The sequence below is a fragment of the Caretta caretta genome, chromosome 11 (genome assembly GCF_965140235.1).
Source record: "Caretta caretta isolate rCarCar2 chromosome 11, rCarCar1.hap1, whole genome shotgun sequence".
Classification (NCBI taxonomy): Eukaryota; Metazoa; Chordata; order Testudines; family Cheloniidae; genus Caretta; species Caretta caretta.
This window is the reverse complement of record NC_134216.1, coordinates 5,333,806-5,350,684: the sequence shown is the minus strand read 5'-3', so window position 1 is coordinate 5,350,684 and position 16,879 is coordinate 5,333,806. Positions and strand designations below refer to the sequence as shown.

The 16,879-nt window shown below is 50.4% G+C and overlaps 1 protein-coding gene across 13 annotated transcripts in view; it reads right to left on the bottom strand.

Moving 5' to 3' along the window:
* Window positions 1-16,879, bottom strand: part of BIN1 (bridging integrator 1) — a 154,528-nt gene that overhangs the window by 52,534 nt on the left and 85,115 nt on the right. For 11 of the 13 annotated variants that reach the window (XM_048869185.2, XM_048869186.2, XM_048869182.2 and 8 more), the window contains 3 exons: window positions 10,394-10,501; window positions 7,708-7,800; window positions 2,102-2,187 (listed from right to left, as the gene is read on the bottom strand). In XM_048869185.2, coding sequence (XP_048725142.1) covers window positions 2,102-2,187; window positions 7,708-7,800; window positions 10,394-10,501 — 287 coding nt within the window. The remainder of the gene's footprint in view (window positions 1-2,101; window positions 2,188-7,707; window positions 7,801-10,393; window positions 10,502-16,879) is intronic. The other 2 variants (XM_048869183.2, XM_048869177.2) reach the window with 1 other exon arrangement.

Genomic DNA, 16,879 nt, shown 5'->3' with positions numbered 1-16,879 from the left:
CCCCACACACACAATGCATTTCACAGTTAAGCTGCTCTTTCTCACCGTCCTAACAGCAGTGTAGGTCAGGAAGTCCCCAGACAGCCCTGTGGGCTGGAGCGACTGTTTTGCTTTGCTGTCATGTGGGAGACACTAGTTACGGAATAAACCAGGCCAGTGGGGCCTGTAGGAGATGGTTGGTTCTAGCAGAAAGGGAGAAGACTTTTTGTGGCAGACCCACCCCACGCCATCCTCCAGAGTGGCACTGGCTATGGACCAACACCCCCCCATCCTCCCTTCTGGAAAAAGATGCCACAGTAACCTCTGGGGGAAAACAAGAGGGTTGAGCAGGGAAGCCCCAGAATTAGGGCAGGCTTTAGGGGCCTGGTCCCAGACACATTCACTGGGTGACTCCCAAATCTAGTGACTTGAGTCAACCCAAGAGAAGTGCTGCCCTGCCGGCTGGGTTTTCTGCTCTGAAGAAGGGGCGCGACCCACCGTCACTTACACGTGGGGCGCGTCTCTCTGCTGACAGGGCAGAGACAGCTAGAGCTGTAGAGGGGGGCTGAGCCCTGACAAACAGGAGCTCAGCCAGATGATGCTCTCCCAGCAATTCGTAACAGAGGACAATTAACTGGAGCAGCTTGTCACCACCCAGGTGGAGGGGCACGCACGCATACACAGCCTGGACTGCTGGGCAGTGAGGTTAGCAGGTGGCAAAGAATGACCCAACGCCCCCACAATCAGGTGTTCAGTGTGGGTGCGTGGCTCAAATGGCATTGTCACCCCTCATACAGGGTGGGTCGGTGCAGCAGATCTATCCTTCTCAGGGGAGAGATGTTGACGGAAATGTTTCATCTCCGCTAGTGACCAGCGGAGAGAGGAAGTAGAGTGGGATGGTGCAGAGGAGATAGCTGTGCTCACCTATCACAGCTGGGGAAGCCTTAGGAATAAGCTACACAGCCAGAACACTAGAGACAGACTATAAGGCCCATCAGGATTTTGCTTTCATCCCGCTGATGCCTGCTCTCCCCTCCTCCTGTCCTCCCTCTGCCCACACCAGCCTTGCCCCAGAGGACTCCATTTTAAAAATCAGAAATTGGGACACTTCTGAGAGGACTTTGCCTGCACTCGACCCTGACACTCCCCTCCCCAAACATCAGCTCTCCTTCCTCATTCATCCCCTGGCCTCCACCAGGATTTCTCCAAGCTCCCCTCGTCTCCGTGGCTGCAATCCCTGTACAGCAAACGTACAATCCACTGTTCTCCCTTCACTGCCTGCCTGTTTCCCTGTGTCCAGCCTGCCCTTTGGAGCCGAGCACCATGGGGCGGCCAGCTGGGTCCCTGCTGTGCAGCAGGGTTGGAGAGTCTGGGACTCAGACGCCAGGGAAAGGACTTGCCAGCCAGAGCCACACCTGGGGGCTCAGTGCCTAAGGGCACACTGCAAAGAAAATCCTGCAGCGCTGAGCTGGGATCAGTTGCCTCGGGCTACGGGACTGAAAATAGCAGCGTAGATGCTCCTGGCTGGGCTGCAGCCCAGGCTGAGAAATCCAGCGAAGGGTGACGGTCTCGCAGCTCAGGCGCCAGCCTGAGTGGGAATGTCCACTCTGCTGGTTTTAGCCCCGTAGCCCAAGCCCCGCACACTCGAGTCAATTAACCCGGAGTCTGAAACTAACTGCTGTGGATTTTTCTTTGCAGTGTAGAAGAGCCCTAAATCCCCTTCCCCACTATGTCGCCAGCATATTGAAGCTCTCCCTAGGCAGATTTTCAAGACCCCTACTACCCATTGTACCACTTTGCCCCACTGAAACAAACATGCAAAATTAATGACCCCCCGCCATGCCCTAATGTGTTATGTAATTTATGGACAGCCCCTAAAAACAACACACACTGGGTGGCTACTGTGTTCCTGGAAGATCTGGGGACGGCAGGGTCTTGGAAACAGGATGGGGGTGGCTTCTGTGAATGCTAGAAGAGGCCCCATTAGCTGGGTCACACCCAGAAATCCAGGGCAGAGGGTTACCCTCAACCCAGGCCCTCCTTCACACCGATGGGGAGCTAATCACAGTAACGACCTCCCTAAGGGGCGAATGGCCTCTGGTGGCTGCCCTCAGGCACTCACCTATTCCATAGTGAAGGCAGCTCCTCCTGCAGATCGAGGTTCATCTCCTCAAACACCTTCTGAGCTTTCACCAGCTCTTCTTCCGCCTTCACAACAGAGACGGGACAAGTCAGCACCCACCCAGCTCCATGCAGCGCAAGGCATTCGTTGCTTCCCTGGCCAGTTGGAGAGACCAGGCAAGGGAGATCCCCCGCACCACACTGGTCTCGCTGAACCCCTTTAGCGGCAGCCTGGGGTAATTCTCTGCTGAGGACAAGGGGTCTAGTTCTCCTCTCACTTACCCACCTTTTCTGGTGGTGCCACTCCCCTAATGGACTGCCGAGAGGAAAGATCAGACCCCAGTGGGGGTACCTCAGCCTAGCTCCATGGACGGCAATGGTGCTAAGCCGGTTGGACACCCCACTCCAGCTTTGAACCCCCTGTGCACAGGGAGGATCGAAGACACAGGGCTCTGCCCTGCCAGAGCAAAAACTTAAATCAGCTGATGAGGAATCCTCGGTCACGGGGGAACCCTCTACAGATGCAAAGCACTGGGGGCAGGGCGGGCACGCCCAGCGGATCCCTGCCTGGCAGAGTGCCGCTGAGCAGTGGCCAGCGTAGGAGCAAGGCTGGATTGGGCTCAGCAGGGAGATGGCTCTGAGCAGCAAGGACAGGCTTTCACAGCCATGGAGCCACAGTCTGGAGACAGCAGCCAGGATGGCAGCTAAAACCGGTGCCGACGAGCCGTGGGCCACACATACCAGCCCAGGGAATCTAGACTCCTACACTGGGGTCTGATCAAGATTTTAACTCCAGCATCCAGACCAGCAGCCTGCTCTGCCCTTTGGCCCGCTGTCTGGGTGAATCCCCCTATCTCCCATTGCCAGCACCAAGGAGCCCATGACCAGGGCAAGAATTCTGGCATAATGCAGAGATACAAGACTCTCATGGCTCCTACTGCAAACAGCACAAGTCAGAACCAGGTACGTCCACCGCCCCACACACCTCAAGTCAGCACCGGGCATGCCCACCACCCCCTTCACCCTCCCTCCAATGCAGCAGTGGACACACCCACCACCCCCTACTCCCCTCCCAAGTCAGCACCGGGCACGCACCCTCTCCCCTCCAATGCAGCACCGGGCACACCCACCATCTCCGTACTGCGTGCCCCCACCCCGAGTCAGCACCGGGCACGCCCACCTCCCTAAACTCCCCCCCACCCCGAGTCAGCACCGGGCACACCCACCTCCCTAAACTCCCCCAAGTCAGCACCGGGCACACCCACCACCACCCTACCCCCCTCCCCCTGTGTCAGAACTAGCCATGCCCACCATTCTACACCCACCCTAAGCCAGCACCAGGCACATCCACACCCCACTCCTCCCACCGTCCCTCTTCCTCCCTTCAAGGCCCTGTACCGTGAACGTTCCAGTTTCAATGTTTCCATTCTCTGCCTCGCCCCTGCCCACGTGGTGGGGAGAGAGAACAGCGAATCCCTGGAGTAACCACCCCACAGCACAGCCTAAACAGGAAGGCCAGCACAAGCTGCTGTTTATATTAAATACAATAGCAGGAATGTCCCATGCCACAGGGCTCTCCAGCCTGTGTGCAAATCCAGGCCCCACAGGGGCCCGCTCTCTCTGCCTTCCTATTGCCACAGGAACCTTCGGAACCGGAGGCTGGCTTCCTGCCCCTTCCAAGAGACAAGGGACAGACATCGCCAGGAGAAGGAGATCTGATCTGATCTGCTCTGCAATGGGGTTAATAGAGGAAACCCGGCTTTAGGCAGCATTGGGCTCTCCGTCTCAAGGACGGGCATGCACACAAACCAGATTAATGGGGGAGCAGTCAGGAAAGGAGACATACTGGCCTGCTATGTGGCAGACCCAGGTCCGATTTCTGGTTTCCTGCTTCCCTGGCCAGGGGGAACTAGCAGAGGAAGGGCTCAGGGTCTCTCAGTCTAGCCTCCACCCAACTTTCAGAAGTCACCAGCCCTCAGCAGAAGCCTGGAGTGATGTCCTCCGTGCTCAAGGTCAGAGAACAAGGGGTTCCTGCCAGAAGAGAGACAGCTGGGTACTGGAAGAAATGCCCATCTTGGCCTGTCTGTGAAATGGTGGGTCTCTAACAGAGATATGGAGCCACTCCAAGGAAGGCACAGAGCAACAGAAGTGACACCTGTCTTTCTTGCGCACTGGCATTTAGACAAGCCCACCATTTACTGTGGGCTTGCAAAAAATGAACCCCCTCCTAAACAGAGATGCCGCTTTATGCGATGCAGGAGGGCAGAGGACAGGATCAGGAGGGTCTCTTCTGGCCTTGACATCTATCAGGGCACGAATGTTTCCGATCCATTCACTCAAAAGGAAAAACGAGTGAAGTCACCTTTTAAATGTGTCCCCTTTCATTTCCACACCAGGCTTGAACCGTAGTCAGGAGTTCAAATCCCCAGAGGCGAAGATCCCCATTAAACGCTGTTTGTTTTTCCGTAGCCCCATTGCACAATGAAGGAAATGACATGGTCCCTCCCTCAGGTTTATCCGTTCTCCAGGCCGAAGGACACAGAAAGCAATCCTGAGCGGATCTGCGAGTATTGGGACAGCCCAAAGCACAGCCACTAAAAGCCCGCAGGCAGCGTTCACTCTAGAAACGTGAGGGAAGAGGGATCCATGCAGCTCAGAGCTATGGCTCTGTTGTGGATATTCAAATCCCTTTGCTGTTCCCAGTGATAGAGCTAGATTCATTTCTCTCATGCTCTGGCCAAGCCAATGGTATATGGTCCCCGGGATCCAGCGCTATGCAGAATTTATTTTGGTTGGATACAGCAGGCCTGATTCTGTGCAGTGCTGAGCGTCTCCTCACAGCTGTCCTCAACTCCCACTGCCATCAGTTCCACTGTTATCCCCATGTTACAGGTAGGGAAGAGAGGGAACATCTACACTGCACACTACGGGCCAGACTGAGTCAGGTTTGAGCCCAAGCCCAGCTTCCGTCCACACACATCTCAGTCTGACTCGGGTCAGTAAGCACTCAGGGCCTGGATTCTAGGACCCTGATAGGGGGGTGGGTCAGAGTCCAAGTCCTGCTGAGAGGCAGGTCCAAGCCCTGTCATTTTGCAGTGTGGAGGCAGCTCAAGCTGCAGACCCGAGTCAGAAGGTCTGTGCAGTGTAGTATGGACATGTTTGCACAGCTGCGAGACCCCAGTGCAGCAATTGTAAACCCAGACTTACAATGCAGTACGGATGCTTAAGCACAGGCTTGGAAACACGGAGTCCACAAGCCCGGGTCCCGCATACCCAGGCTAATGTGCAGTGGGTAGAGAGTCCAAGGCACAGATGTTCAAAGGTATTTAGGCACCTCTCTCTCACTGAACTCCCATTTTGACTTCTGCATGCAGGCTCTGGGCCTAAGTGACTTGCCCAAGGCAACACAGGAAGCAGTGTCAGAGCAGAAAACTAAACCCAGGTCTCCCAAGTCCCAGGCTAGATTCTAACCCATAGGCCATCCTTCCTCTCTGGGGAACCAGAAGGGCACACCGCTCAGTTAGCTGGTTACTCGCTGGCTGATGGGACGGACCACCAGAAACACTGTTCTGCTGGAGCTACAGATCACCAAGGACACTGCGGCTTAGACAGAAGTCAGCGTTTCAGTGGAGCTAAGAAGCAGCAGGAATTTGCTGCTCTAAGCGGTTTCCTTTTTGTTCCAAATGGGAGAGAGTCACCAGAATGCTACAGTGTAACTCGCTTACACCCCCCAAGAGGAAACCTCTCGAGCGTTCACAAGAAACTCCCACTATTTTCTCTGTTAAAGGCCAGGCGGGTTGGTTATTTGAAAGGTTAATTGTCAACTCATCTTTATATTAGAAATCAAAAGGGCTTGCCCAGTCTTAGTCTCCCCACAAAAACAGAGCAGACAATTAGGGAGATTGTGACGTAACACGAGACTGAACGATGACCAATTGGCAGGAGAAGGGATTTTTACTCAGGCTGTTTAAGGTTCTGGGGTTTGATAGCTTTACGCTGACTCCTTTGATTATGGGCTGAGAAACTTCCCTCTCCAGTTGTGTAGCCTCTAAAGAAGCTTCCAGCAAATCCTCTTTTCCCTGCTATTTCTCAGCAGAAAAACAAGCCTAAAGAAACCTTTCAGGCCTTTAGACATCACCAAGAAGCAGAAAATGTGTACAATTTTTCCTCCTTTGCAATTGCCCTAAAGGTGACCTACAATCTTCTCCATTAGCCAATGCTCAGTTTATGTGGCACTCCAGCATTTTTATTGGCCAGTATCCTATCAGTACAATCAGAAATCGGCTGTGAAAGCTCCCAGGTATTTTGAAGTGTAGCCTGTCATAGGTAAACAGTGATTCATTCACTGATCAGGAATGTGAGGGAGCAATTGAATGAAAGCAGATGAGATCACTAGGAATGTATGAGTAGGTATGTGGGTTTCTCGGAATCAGAACAATGACTTAATCTCCTCCCATTCAGAGTATTTGTTTTCATTCCTCCCTAGCACAGTCCTCCTGTCTGTCTGCTCCTACTGTAGGTCCCTGAGATTCAGATGCTCAAAAGGTACTTAGGAAATGTTTTAAATGGAAGTTAGGTGCCTACAGACCTTTGAGGATCTGGGTCTGAGTATTTCCATGAAACAGTCACCATGGAAGATCCCACCACGAAGGCAAGTTTCTCCTTCCCACTCCCCAAACAAGGAGTGGAACAAATAATCCCACTTCAATAACTATAGTTTCATTGACCTCACTTACTGAACTCCTTCCCTGTAGGATCTCAAACCTAAATAATACCTGGAAAAACCCTGCTTTCAGGCAGCCCCAGGGCCTGCAACTTGACGGTGTTCAGTCTAGTGCTGGATGTACCTCTTGCATCCCTTTCTAATCCAAACCAGACTGGACCTCTGAGGCCTTGGGAGATTCTCTCAGCACTTGTTCTATAAATGAATAGTTTCAAATCTGCATTTTTGGATCTCACCCTGGGAAAGTTTTACAACTAATTTGTACAAATGTATAAACCACTTCTGCTTTTTGCTGTGATATTTTGCATCCAGCTTTACTGAATGGCAGAAATTCACAAGGCATCTTCTTAAGGTTTCTATTTTTAACCATAAAATCTGCTTCTCATTTAGAAAAAAAGCTACTAGAGGAACTGGATGGGATCTTTTGTCCCAGCCCCATTCTATACCCCTTGCCCCAGTGTTCACTTCATGGGGTAAAGCCAGTGGCAGATTAATGCATGGGCCTATGGGATCCGTGCCCAGGGACGCTGGCCAATTTGGGGACCCCTGCAGGAGCACTGAGGAGCAGCGGTTGCAGCCCCATTGAAAGGAAGGTATGGGGGAGCCCAAATGTTTTGTGCCCAGGGCCCCAATAAATCTTAATCCGCCTCTGGGCAAAGCATAATAGAGTTTTACTGGAAAAATCAACTGATCAAACCTACCCCAGATGTAACTTCACTTAAGGTCCCTGGTGTTAGAGCAGGAAGAAATCTGGCTCCTGAACAACAAGGACACACTTTATGGAGAGCCTAGAGTGAATGCTGCCTGGAAATTAAATGCACATTACGGGACTAGAGCCCAAAATAGCACATGCAGGAGTTAGAGCCAGGAAGGTAGGCAATCACCTGATTTCGGAGCAGATTAGTTTGAGCAACGAGATGAGCTTGTAGTTTTCCTTGGCACCACTGTGGCGCAGCTTTCTCAAGCAGCGAGACAGGCTGCGTGGGGGAGCGTTTTCAAAGGAAAGAGAAAACAAAAATGAGAGAGAGAGAGAGAGAGACAGACATCTGTTTAGAAAACAAAATCACAAGAGTGAGAGCACTACAGGCTGGGCCAACCCAACACCACCAAGGCAAGAGACACAGCATCCAGGGGACAATCAGTTACGAATCCTTCAAAGCATACCAAGTGTAGCGGTAATTAATGCTGCGATCTGGAGACAGAGGGCACCCGGGCTGGGAGACTGTTCACCAGCAGCCCAGCTGCAAAGAGCAACAGACAAGAACGGTTAGTGACTTAGCACAAAAATGCCACGTGTTGAGTTTCCGCTGACTGCCTTCAAGGAGGTCGGGATTAATTCAACGTCACTCTCATCCACATGCAATTATTTAAAGTCCACAGCACTCATTTTAATGGAGTGTTGTCAATTAAGCAGTAAGTGGCAGGATTCCTAAGGGGTGTATGCGCATGTGTTATAAGAAGTGAGGGGGGGGAGGAAGGATAAGTCCAAAAGAATTCATGATGCTGTTGGTGTTGTTCTAATATGAGAAAACACCAGTTAGCGCCCAGTATTTGCTCTACACTGTAACGACAACAAGACTTTGCATTTCTCCAATGCTTTTCCATAGATGTCAAAGCAGTTTACAAAGGCAGGTAAGTAGCATTATTCCTATTTACCAGACAGGGTAACTGAGGGAGAGAGGGCTGAAGGGCCAGACCAAGCCCACTGCAGTGACTGGAAAAGCCCCCGTTGACTAATTGCTTTGTCCAAGTGACCCAGAGGCAGCATCAGAAACAGAACCCTGGGTTCTGTCCTTTGGTCCACGTTGTTCATCGACCTTATCTATTAATCTGTCAACAACCAGTCATCTGTCACAGAGCGTCAGCACATGAGCAGTCTGGGGGAGACCAGTGAGCGTAGCAAAGAGAGTAGTCTAGTTTTCCCAGACTTGAAAATACCAGAGCCAGAGGCCTCAGGTTCCTATGTTCATATATGAATCACCGCTGCAAGTTTTAAAATCGCCAATTAACACCACCACCCCTAAATGAAAGATTGCACCTCCCCACCCCCAGGAAAATTCCCTTCTTACTTCTGCATGCTTAAAGAGAAAAGCCAGTGGAAAGTTCTGTTAATTGAGCCATTTGACTGGCTGACCAGCCTTATGTATTGAATGAGGGACATTGTTTTTTTCCATACCTGATGCAATGATTCTGGTTCCTAAAGTCACCTTCAATTTTGTTCCCTGGTTTTGCATATCCATAGTGCAAGCAATGATAAAGAGATGAGTAAAGACTGAGGGCTTAAAATAAAGTGCAAAAGCAGCACTCAGAAGGCAGATGAGCCATTAGGTTCCAGACATACAGAATCACGGTTAACTTTTCCAGAGCTAGTTAGAGCAACATCATCTTCCAGGACCATTGGTGTATTTTGAGATAGAAGCATTTGGTGATTGTTAATTGAACTTTTTGTGTCTCTCCCGATTCGGGAGGGGCAGGGGGGGGGAGAAGAGAGAAAATATAGAAATGTCTCCCTCCTCTCTTCTTCCACCATCCCTAGCTCCCACCCAGCTCATCCCTCCCCTAGACTAGGATTTAAGGTGTGCTGTTAGCATGTTCTGGCTAACACCTTGGAAAAGTCTAGCGTATACCAGGCAGACTTGGATGAAATCTTGTCTCCACTGAAGTCAGTGGCAAAATTCCCCATTGACATCAATGGAGGCAGAATTTCACCCACTGCCTTTAGTATGTGCTCACAGGGGGGTGCCGAGGCTAGTATTCAACCATCTTAGCATATGCTCAAGTCTATTCTGTCTTGTCCACACTAGATGTTTCAAACAGGTTAGCATCACACGTTAATTCCTAGTCACGACAAGGCCCAAGTGATCACGGAGGGCGTAGTTTCAGAAAGACTGAAGGGTATTCAGACAACCTAATTGCCAGTTTTGCTTTGGCCGTAGCACCTTCCAGTCTAAAAGAGCAAAAGCTGTTCAGGGGACGATTTATTCAGCAGGAATTAACGGAGCAGAGGCTCTGAACAGGTCACAGCCGTGCCCACGCTGAAAGTGCCAGGTAGTCCCTCCCAACAAACACTGCTATAGCACTGTTAATCAGAACACTCTGCAGACTTACTGAATTCAGGGCACAGCAGCCAACCACTTACTTATTCTCATCACCATTTTACAGATGGGGAAACTGAGGCATGCGGGTATCCAGGGTCAGAGAAGGAAATAGAATCCCCTCCTGCCTCCCAGTTCCTAGCTGGCACCGTAAGGCCATTCTTCCTCTCTCACTCAGGCTTCTGTGATCACCAAAACCATGTACCCCTGAAATCTGTACCAGGTACACTGCACAGAAGATCAGCATCAGTGCACTAACACACCTTCAGAGCCTTCTCCTAAAGTTTATTTGGGGAATAAAAATAAATGGATGGGTGTGACTCTGCCAAAGAGAAAACACTCTGGCTGGATCATTGCATGACAGTTCTCTAAACAGAAAGCACCTGGGAACGATGAGTCAACATGTTAAAACTTCCTAAACGAGCTGTTATTAAAAACAATAATAAATGAAAGCAGGGCCCGCCCTTTGCTTTACCTTGGCAATTTTTGTTTCGTCTTTCTTCTTTGCGGTTTGTAGGGATTCAAAATGGTGTCTGGCGCTGTCGTAATCCACAAGCTTCCTCCCTCGCTTAGCGATCCGAGACTGAGAGAGAGAGAGAGAGAGAGAGAGAGAGAGAGAGAGAAACACCAGCTATGAACAGCCAGAGCCATGAAGTTTAGACCCTTGTCAGCTGAACTCCACAATTAAACCCTTCCTCAATTACACCTCATTAAGTGAGTAAAGGATTGGCCTTTCTGGGTTTGGGCTAGCTGGAACCCCCCTGTTGCTTCTGGGGTTCAGACCTCATAATAGGTCACCCCCTTCAGAAGGTCTCTGCCACTGGCAGCATTTCCCCGGCATCAGGGAAATGTCTCTCTGCATCGCCCTTCTCCATTATCTGTGACGCACCAACAGCGGTGGACATGAAGCAAAGATGGCCTCCAACCCAGAGCCCAATCCTGTGATTGGATCTTTTAGCACAGAGCCCTCCGCCTGGACAAAGCCCTCCGTTTTGAAAGCCAAGGTTACACATTTCCTCCCGAGCGTGCAATGCTGTTTGTGAACAACTACAACCCACACTCGGTGCCGTGCAGGCCCCTTCGTGCCACACCAGTTGGAGTTCTTTGTAAATTAAACTTTCTGAGCAGCTCTGGGTGGAGCCACTGGGCTTCTCAATGAATTCAGCCACAGTAAAACCCACACACATTTCAAATGCGCAGCCCCATGATTCTGCTCTCCCACAGGATCCTGATCCAAAGCTCCTCAAGATGACTGGAAGGGCTCCCCTCGGGTTTGGATCAGGCTCTCATTCAATATCCTTCTAGAACAGCTGGGTAAAAACTTTTCTGATGGGTAAAAACAAGGATTCTAAGATGCTCCTTTGCAATAAGGAGCAGCCTGATCTTTGAGTCAATATTGAAATAACTATCAAAAAAACCAGAAAGAAAAAAGAAACCAAGCAGAGACAGGCCCAGTTTCTGTTCGAATTAGAACTATCCTAAGCTTCCAGAGCCACAGTGCTGGTTCATGCCCCTTTCTGGTCATTGCATCCTTTAGAACAGTGGTTTTCAAACCGTGGGTCGCAGCCCAGAACTGGGTCATGGTGGCTCTGGTCAGCACTGCCGACCGGGCTGTTAAAAGTCCCATCGGCAGTGCTGCCCAGCTAAGGCAGGCTAGTGCTCACCTGTTCCAACACCACACTGTGCCCCGGAAGCAGGTTTGGCTCCTAGGCAGGGGAGCCACGAGGCTGGCTACTGGCCAATGGGAACTGGGGTGGGACGGTGCCTGTGGGCAAGCGCCTTGTGGAGCCGCTTGCATGCCTCCGCCTAGGAGCAGGACCTGCTGCCGGCTGCTTCCAGGATGTAGCGTGGTCCGTGGTACCAGGACAGGCGGGAAGCTTGCCTCTGCACCCCAGCTGCGCCGCGGACCGGGAGCCGCTGGAGGTAAGCCCGTGCCCCAATCCCCTGCCCCAGCCCTGAGACGCCCAAACCCAGAGCCCCTTCCTGCACCCGAAACCCCTCATCCCCAGCCCCACCTTAGAGCCTGCACCCCAAGCCCAGAGCCTTGACTCCCTCCTGCACCCCAACCCCCTGCCCCAGTCCAGAGTCCCCTTCCACTCCCTGAGTCCCTCATTCCCAGCCCCACCCTGCAGCCTGCACCCCAACTCTCTGCCCCAGCCCTGAGCCCCTCCCACACCTCAAACCCCCCATCCCCAGCTCTGTTGGGTCACGGGATCTCCTTGTGTATTCTAGAGACTCCACAAAAACGCACTCAGAAGTGTTCAATACTGGGTTACACAATATTTTATACAAGTAAACCCTAGACAGTGACCTGCACAGAAGTGGGAGGGAGAAATGGCTTTTGTGCCCTTTTTTGCTTCTTAATGATAGTTACAGAAGGCCTGAAAGGTTTTTGGTTTTTAAATCTGCTTCTTAACCATTTTTAAAAAAAAACCCACCCGTCAGGAATATCAGCTTCCCTGTTCCAACTAGGGTCTCCTTGAAAGTCCAGAGAACTGAATGGGAGCATTCACAGCCCTTAACTGAAGGACCTAGTTGTTCTTTAACTAGGAAATCTTTCCGCCCACCTGGTTTCTGTGTATTGGAGTTAAATGGCTGTTAAGACAAACAAAAGCCTTTTGACAATTTGACTAAAATTCTCCCCCATCTCAATCCATTCCTATTTCCTCAGTACTTGCAACATTGTCATCACACCAGCTCCTGCATCCCAGGAGAAGCAGAGGAATTTCTAACAGAAAAACCTCTCAGTCTGTCTTGCTAGATCCTAAGGAAGCAAACATGGCACAAATCCATTTTGTTTCGTTTTGCAGGTCACCTTGATGACGCTGTATGTTCTTATGTAAAGCTTTGCTGTGGAGTCTCACTGATGTAGAATTTGCAAAATCTTTTGTAATGGTTTTCGATCAGTCATGCAAACCAAATTTGACTCAAGCCACTGCTCAGTGCGGGTGGCAAATGGATGCATGCTGAATAGGACTTTACCAGAAAAGACAAATTGTTTTTTTAAAACCCAGACCACTGAAAGATTTTTTATTGTAAAAGAAATGACATTCTCAGTAAAAATAAATGTGCGTCTTAATATAGGCCCCAATAGGAATCGGATCTCTAGCTAATTCTAGGAAGGGATCAAGAGGTGGACAATGCTTTGATTATAGAGGGATCTAAACAACGCAGGAGGTTGTTTTAATTTCTTACTGTTTGGAGAATCATTTGGGAATAGGGTTGCCAAGGGACGTATTACTGGAGGTTTCATCCCAGGACATCATCTTTAATTAAAGATTACTCTTTAATTCCTGGAGACTCCAGGATAATCCTGAAGAAAATGTCAACCCTACTTGGGGATTGAGAAAGGAAAAAAAAAACATATCAGTAAGGCTGCAATATTTGTGGTCTGAGATTTTGAAAGGAGTGTTTGGTGCTCAAATTCAGGGGAAATTTGGGTGCATGACTCCTTTAGGAACCCCAGCCTAAAACCTTAACAGTGTTCCAGAGAAGCTAGACATGGAAAAGATTTAGCCCTAGTCTACACTACAGTTAGGTCGACCTAAGGCAACTTACGTCCCCCTAATTAGGTCAGCGTCTATACTACAGCCTTGCTCCCGCTGATGTAAGTGCCTTGCTACACCGACCTAATACCGCCACCTCTATGAGAAGCGTGGGGCTGATGTTGGTGTAATTAGGGGCAGGAGACACAGAGTGTGTGTAGACACTGCCTTACATGCATCAGCTGAAATTGACAAGAAAGCCAGGCAGCTAGAGAACATAAGAACAGCCATACTGGGTCAGACCAAAGGTCCATCTAGCCCAGTATCCCATCCCTTTATATACACAGAGAACATGAAACAATGGGTGTTACCATACACACTAACAAGAGTGATCAGCGAAGGTGAGCTATTACCAGCGGGGAGTGGGGTGGCGGGGGAAACCTTTTGTAGTGATAATCAAGGTGGGCCATTTTCAGCAGTTGAAGTTTATTTGTTGAAGAATTGCCACTTTTAGATCTGTAACTGAGTGACCATGTACGTTGGCCAAACTGGACAGTCTCTGCGTAAAAGAATAAATGGACACAAATCAGACGTCAAGAATTATAACATTCAAAAACCAGTCGGAGAATACTTCAATCTCTTTGGTCACTCGATTACAGACCTAAGTGGCAATTCTTCAACAAAAAAACTTCAAAAACAGACTCCAATGAGAGACTGCTGAATTGGAAGTAATTTGCAAACTAGATACAATTAACTTAGGCTTGAATAAAGACTGGGAGTGGATGGGTCATTACACAAAGTAAAGCTATTTCCCCATGTTTATCCCCTCCCTCCCTCCCCCCTTCCCCCACTCCCACTGTTCGTCAGACATTCTTGTCAACTGCTGGAAATGGCCCACCTTTCATCACTACAAAAGGTTCTCCCCCCCATCCCACCCCCACTCTCCTGCTGGTAATAGCTCACCTTACCTGATCACTCTTGTTATAGTGTGTATAGTAACACCCATTGTTTCATGTTTTGTGTATATAAATCTTCCCACTGTATTTTCCACTGAATGCATCCGATGAAGTGAGCTGTAGCTCACGAAAGCTTATGCTAAAATAAATTTGTTAGTCTCCAAGGTGCCACAAGTCCTTTTCTTTTTGCGGATACAGACTAACACGGCTGCTACTCTGAAACCTGATCCATTCCTGTCACTCATTCCCAGCTTCTGGCAAACAGAGGCTAGGAACACCATCCCTGCCCATCCTGGCTAATAGCCATTGATGGACTTATGCTCCATGAACTTATCTAGTTCTTTTTTGAACCCTGTTATAGTCTTGGCCTTCACAACATCCTCCGGCAAGGAGTTCCACAGCTTGGAAGAAGACAGCTACTTTTTCCCCCATGGTTTGACCTCTGATGTACAGTCATAGTGGAAACTATAGAAGCAAGTGTGTGGAGGGGGGTGGAGAGGGGCCCCAAGAAACAAAGACCCCCTGTGGTTGCACATGTTCACAGCTTGCATTATGATCCTGGAACCTGAAACCATTTGTTGTTTCTGGAGGGAAGTGCCACTTCAGATAGTGACAAAAGTTTAAGCTAATCAGGAAGGGGGGGGAGGGGAGGAGGGTTACTTTCCTAGGGAAGGAGCCAGCTGACACCATCCCATATGGTGACATTGTTACAAGTGCTGCCACCTGGAAAAGCCCATTCCCTGTGCAGCTGTTTCAAAGTGAACTGGTGCTGGGGGAGGGAATGGGGCTGGGAGAGAGAGAGAGAACTCACAGGATATCATATGATCCTGCACGGTCAGCAGAGGCCCCCACCCCTCCTGAGTAGCTGGCCATGTGCAAACAGACTTTTAACCCAATACACAGATCTGCCTGCCACGCAAGCCTCATAAACTTATTGGCCACTCGCCAGCAGCACTGGCTGCTTCCTGACTGCTCTGCACTTCCAGGGGAAGGGAAAGCCAGGGCACAACGGCCTAAACAGCGGGGGGGAAAATAAATCCGGCACTTAACGGGATTCTGCCGACCTGCCAGGTAGGGGCCAAGTTTTAAAAAATGAGCCAACACACAAAAACCAGATTGGGGGGAGGAAAAGAGGCATGCAGAGCGCAGGGGGGAATGCCTCTGCGGCCCTTGCATTCCCTCTTGGTGTTTCAGTAGCTGCAGCTGGGTAGGAAAAGCCAGGGGTCCGTTTCCCACTAGAAAACGCCGGTGTGGCAGGTTGGATCCAGCTGCTCTGCGTGTACCTCATGCTGCTCTCACTTCAATGGAGAGACTCAGAACTAACGGTGTTGCCGTCCGTGGAGCCACACGAACGTCATCCTGGCTTGCCAAGAGACTCCCTCACGCACGCAGCCGGCCGCCTTGCACGCAGATACAGCCAGGTCCCAGCACGCCCTGCAGCGCTGGCCTGAACAGCACAGAGCAAAAACCAGGCTAATCCCCCCGCAGACCCTACCCTCCACTGCAAAGCTGTGCACGAACTCCAAGGAGCCTGGTGGGAGAGGGGCAGGGTCTGCCGACAGCTGCTTTCTGGGCAGCGTGTTCTCTCCAACTGGCATGCGCCAAGCCAGCACAGCTCAGCTCATGAGCTGTAATGTGTCTCGGACATGGCAGAGCCAGAGGGAAGGTCGGCACTGACGGGGCCAGGGGCTCCCAAGGTGCTTCAGGGACCATTCAGGCAGATGTATGTGAGGTCACCCATGTGTTTTCTCATTCCATCCCCTGGCACGGCCTGTAGTGTCTCCTCTAGAAGGGGGAAATGCAGCAGGCTTGCTGGTGTATCAAAGCCCCTGAGTATCACAGGTAAATTTCTCCCTCCTGCACCTTTTAACGTGGGAGAGGGGAATAAGGACCATTATGTAGTTTCAGCTACTTCTCTTCAGTGCGTTAGATGTCAATGCATTAATGCCCGACGTGGCTTTCCCCTTCCACGGTCCTGGATCTGTGGTAGCAGGAAAGCATGAATGAAGCCTTGTCTGGGTGGTTTTATTCCCTTTACAAGGCTGGTAGACAATGAAACGCTATTCTAGTGATGACAGAGGGTTTCCAACTGAAACACATTCTGCTCACAGGGGGCTGATGAAAGCCCATGTATTAGAACATGCTACCACACTAGGTGAACAGACAATTCCCCAGTCTATGGCGTGGAGCCACTCTCCAGTGACAGGAAGTAAAAGAGCAGGGGAGCCAGGGAATATTTATCATGATGAGTGAAGCGTAGAGCTCCCCAGAAAGCCTGAGTGTGCAGATCTCACACCTTCCCAGGGCAGCTCCAGTTAATCCAGCTATTGCACCGATACGTAGAGGACAATCTACATGGGAGCTGATCCTGCAGCATAGAGTCATAGAAGATTGTGGTTGGAAGAGATCTCAGGAGGTCATCAAGTCCAACCCCCTGCTCAAAGCAGGACCAACACCAACTAAATCATCCCAGCCAGGGCTTTGTCAAGCCGGGCCTTAAAAACCTCTAAGGTTGGAGAT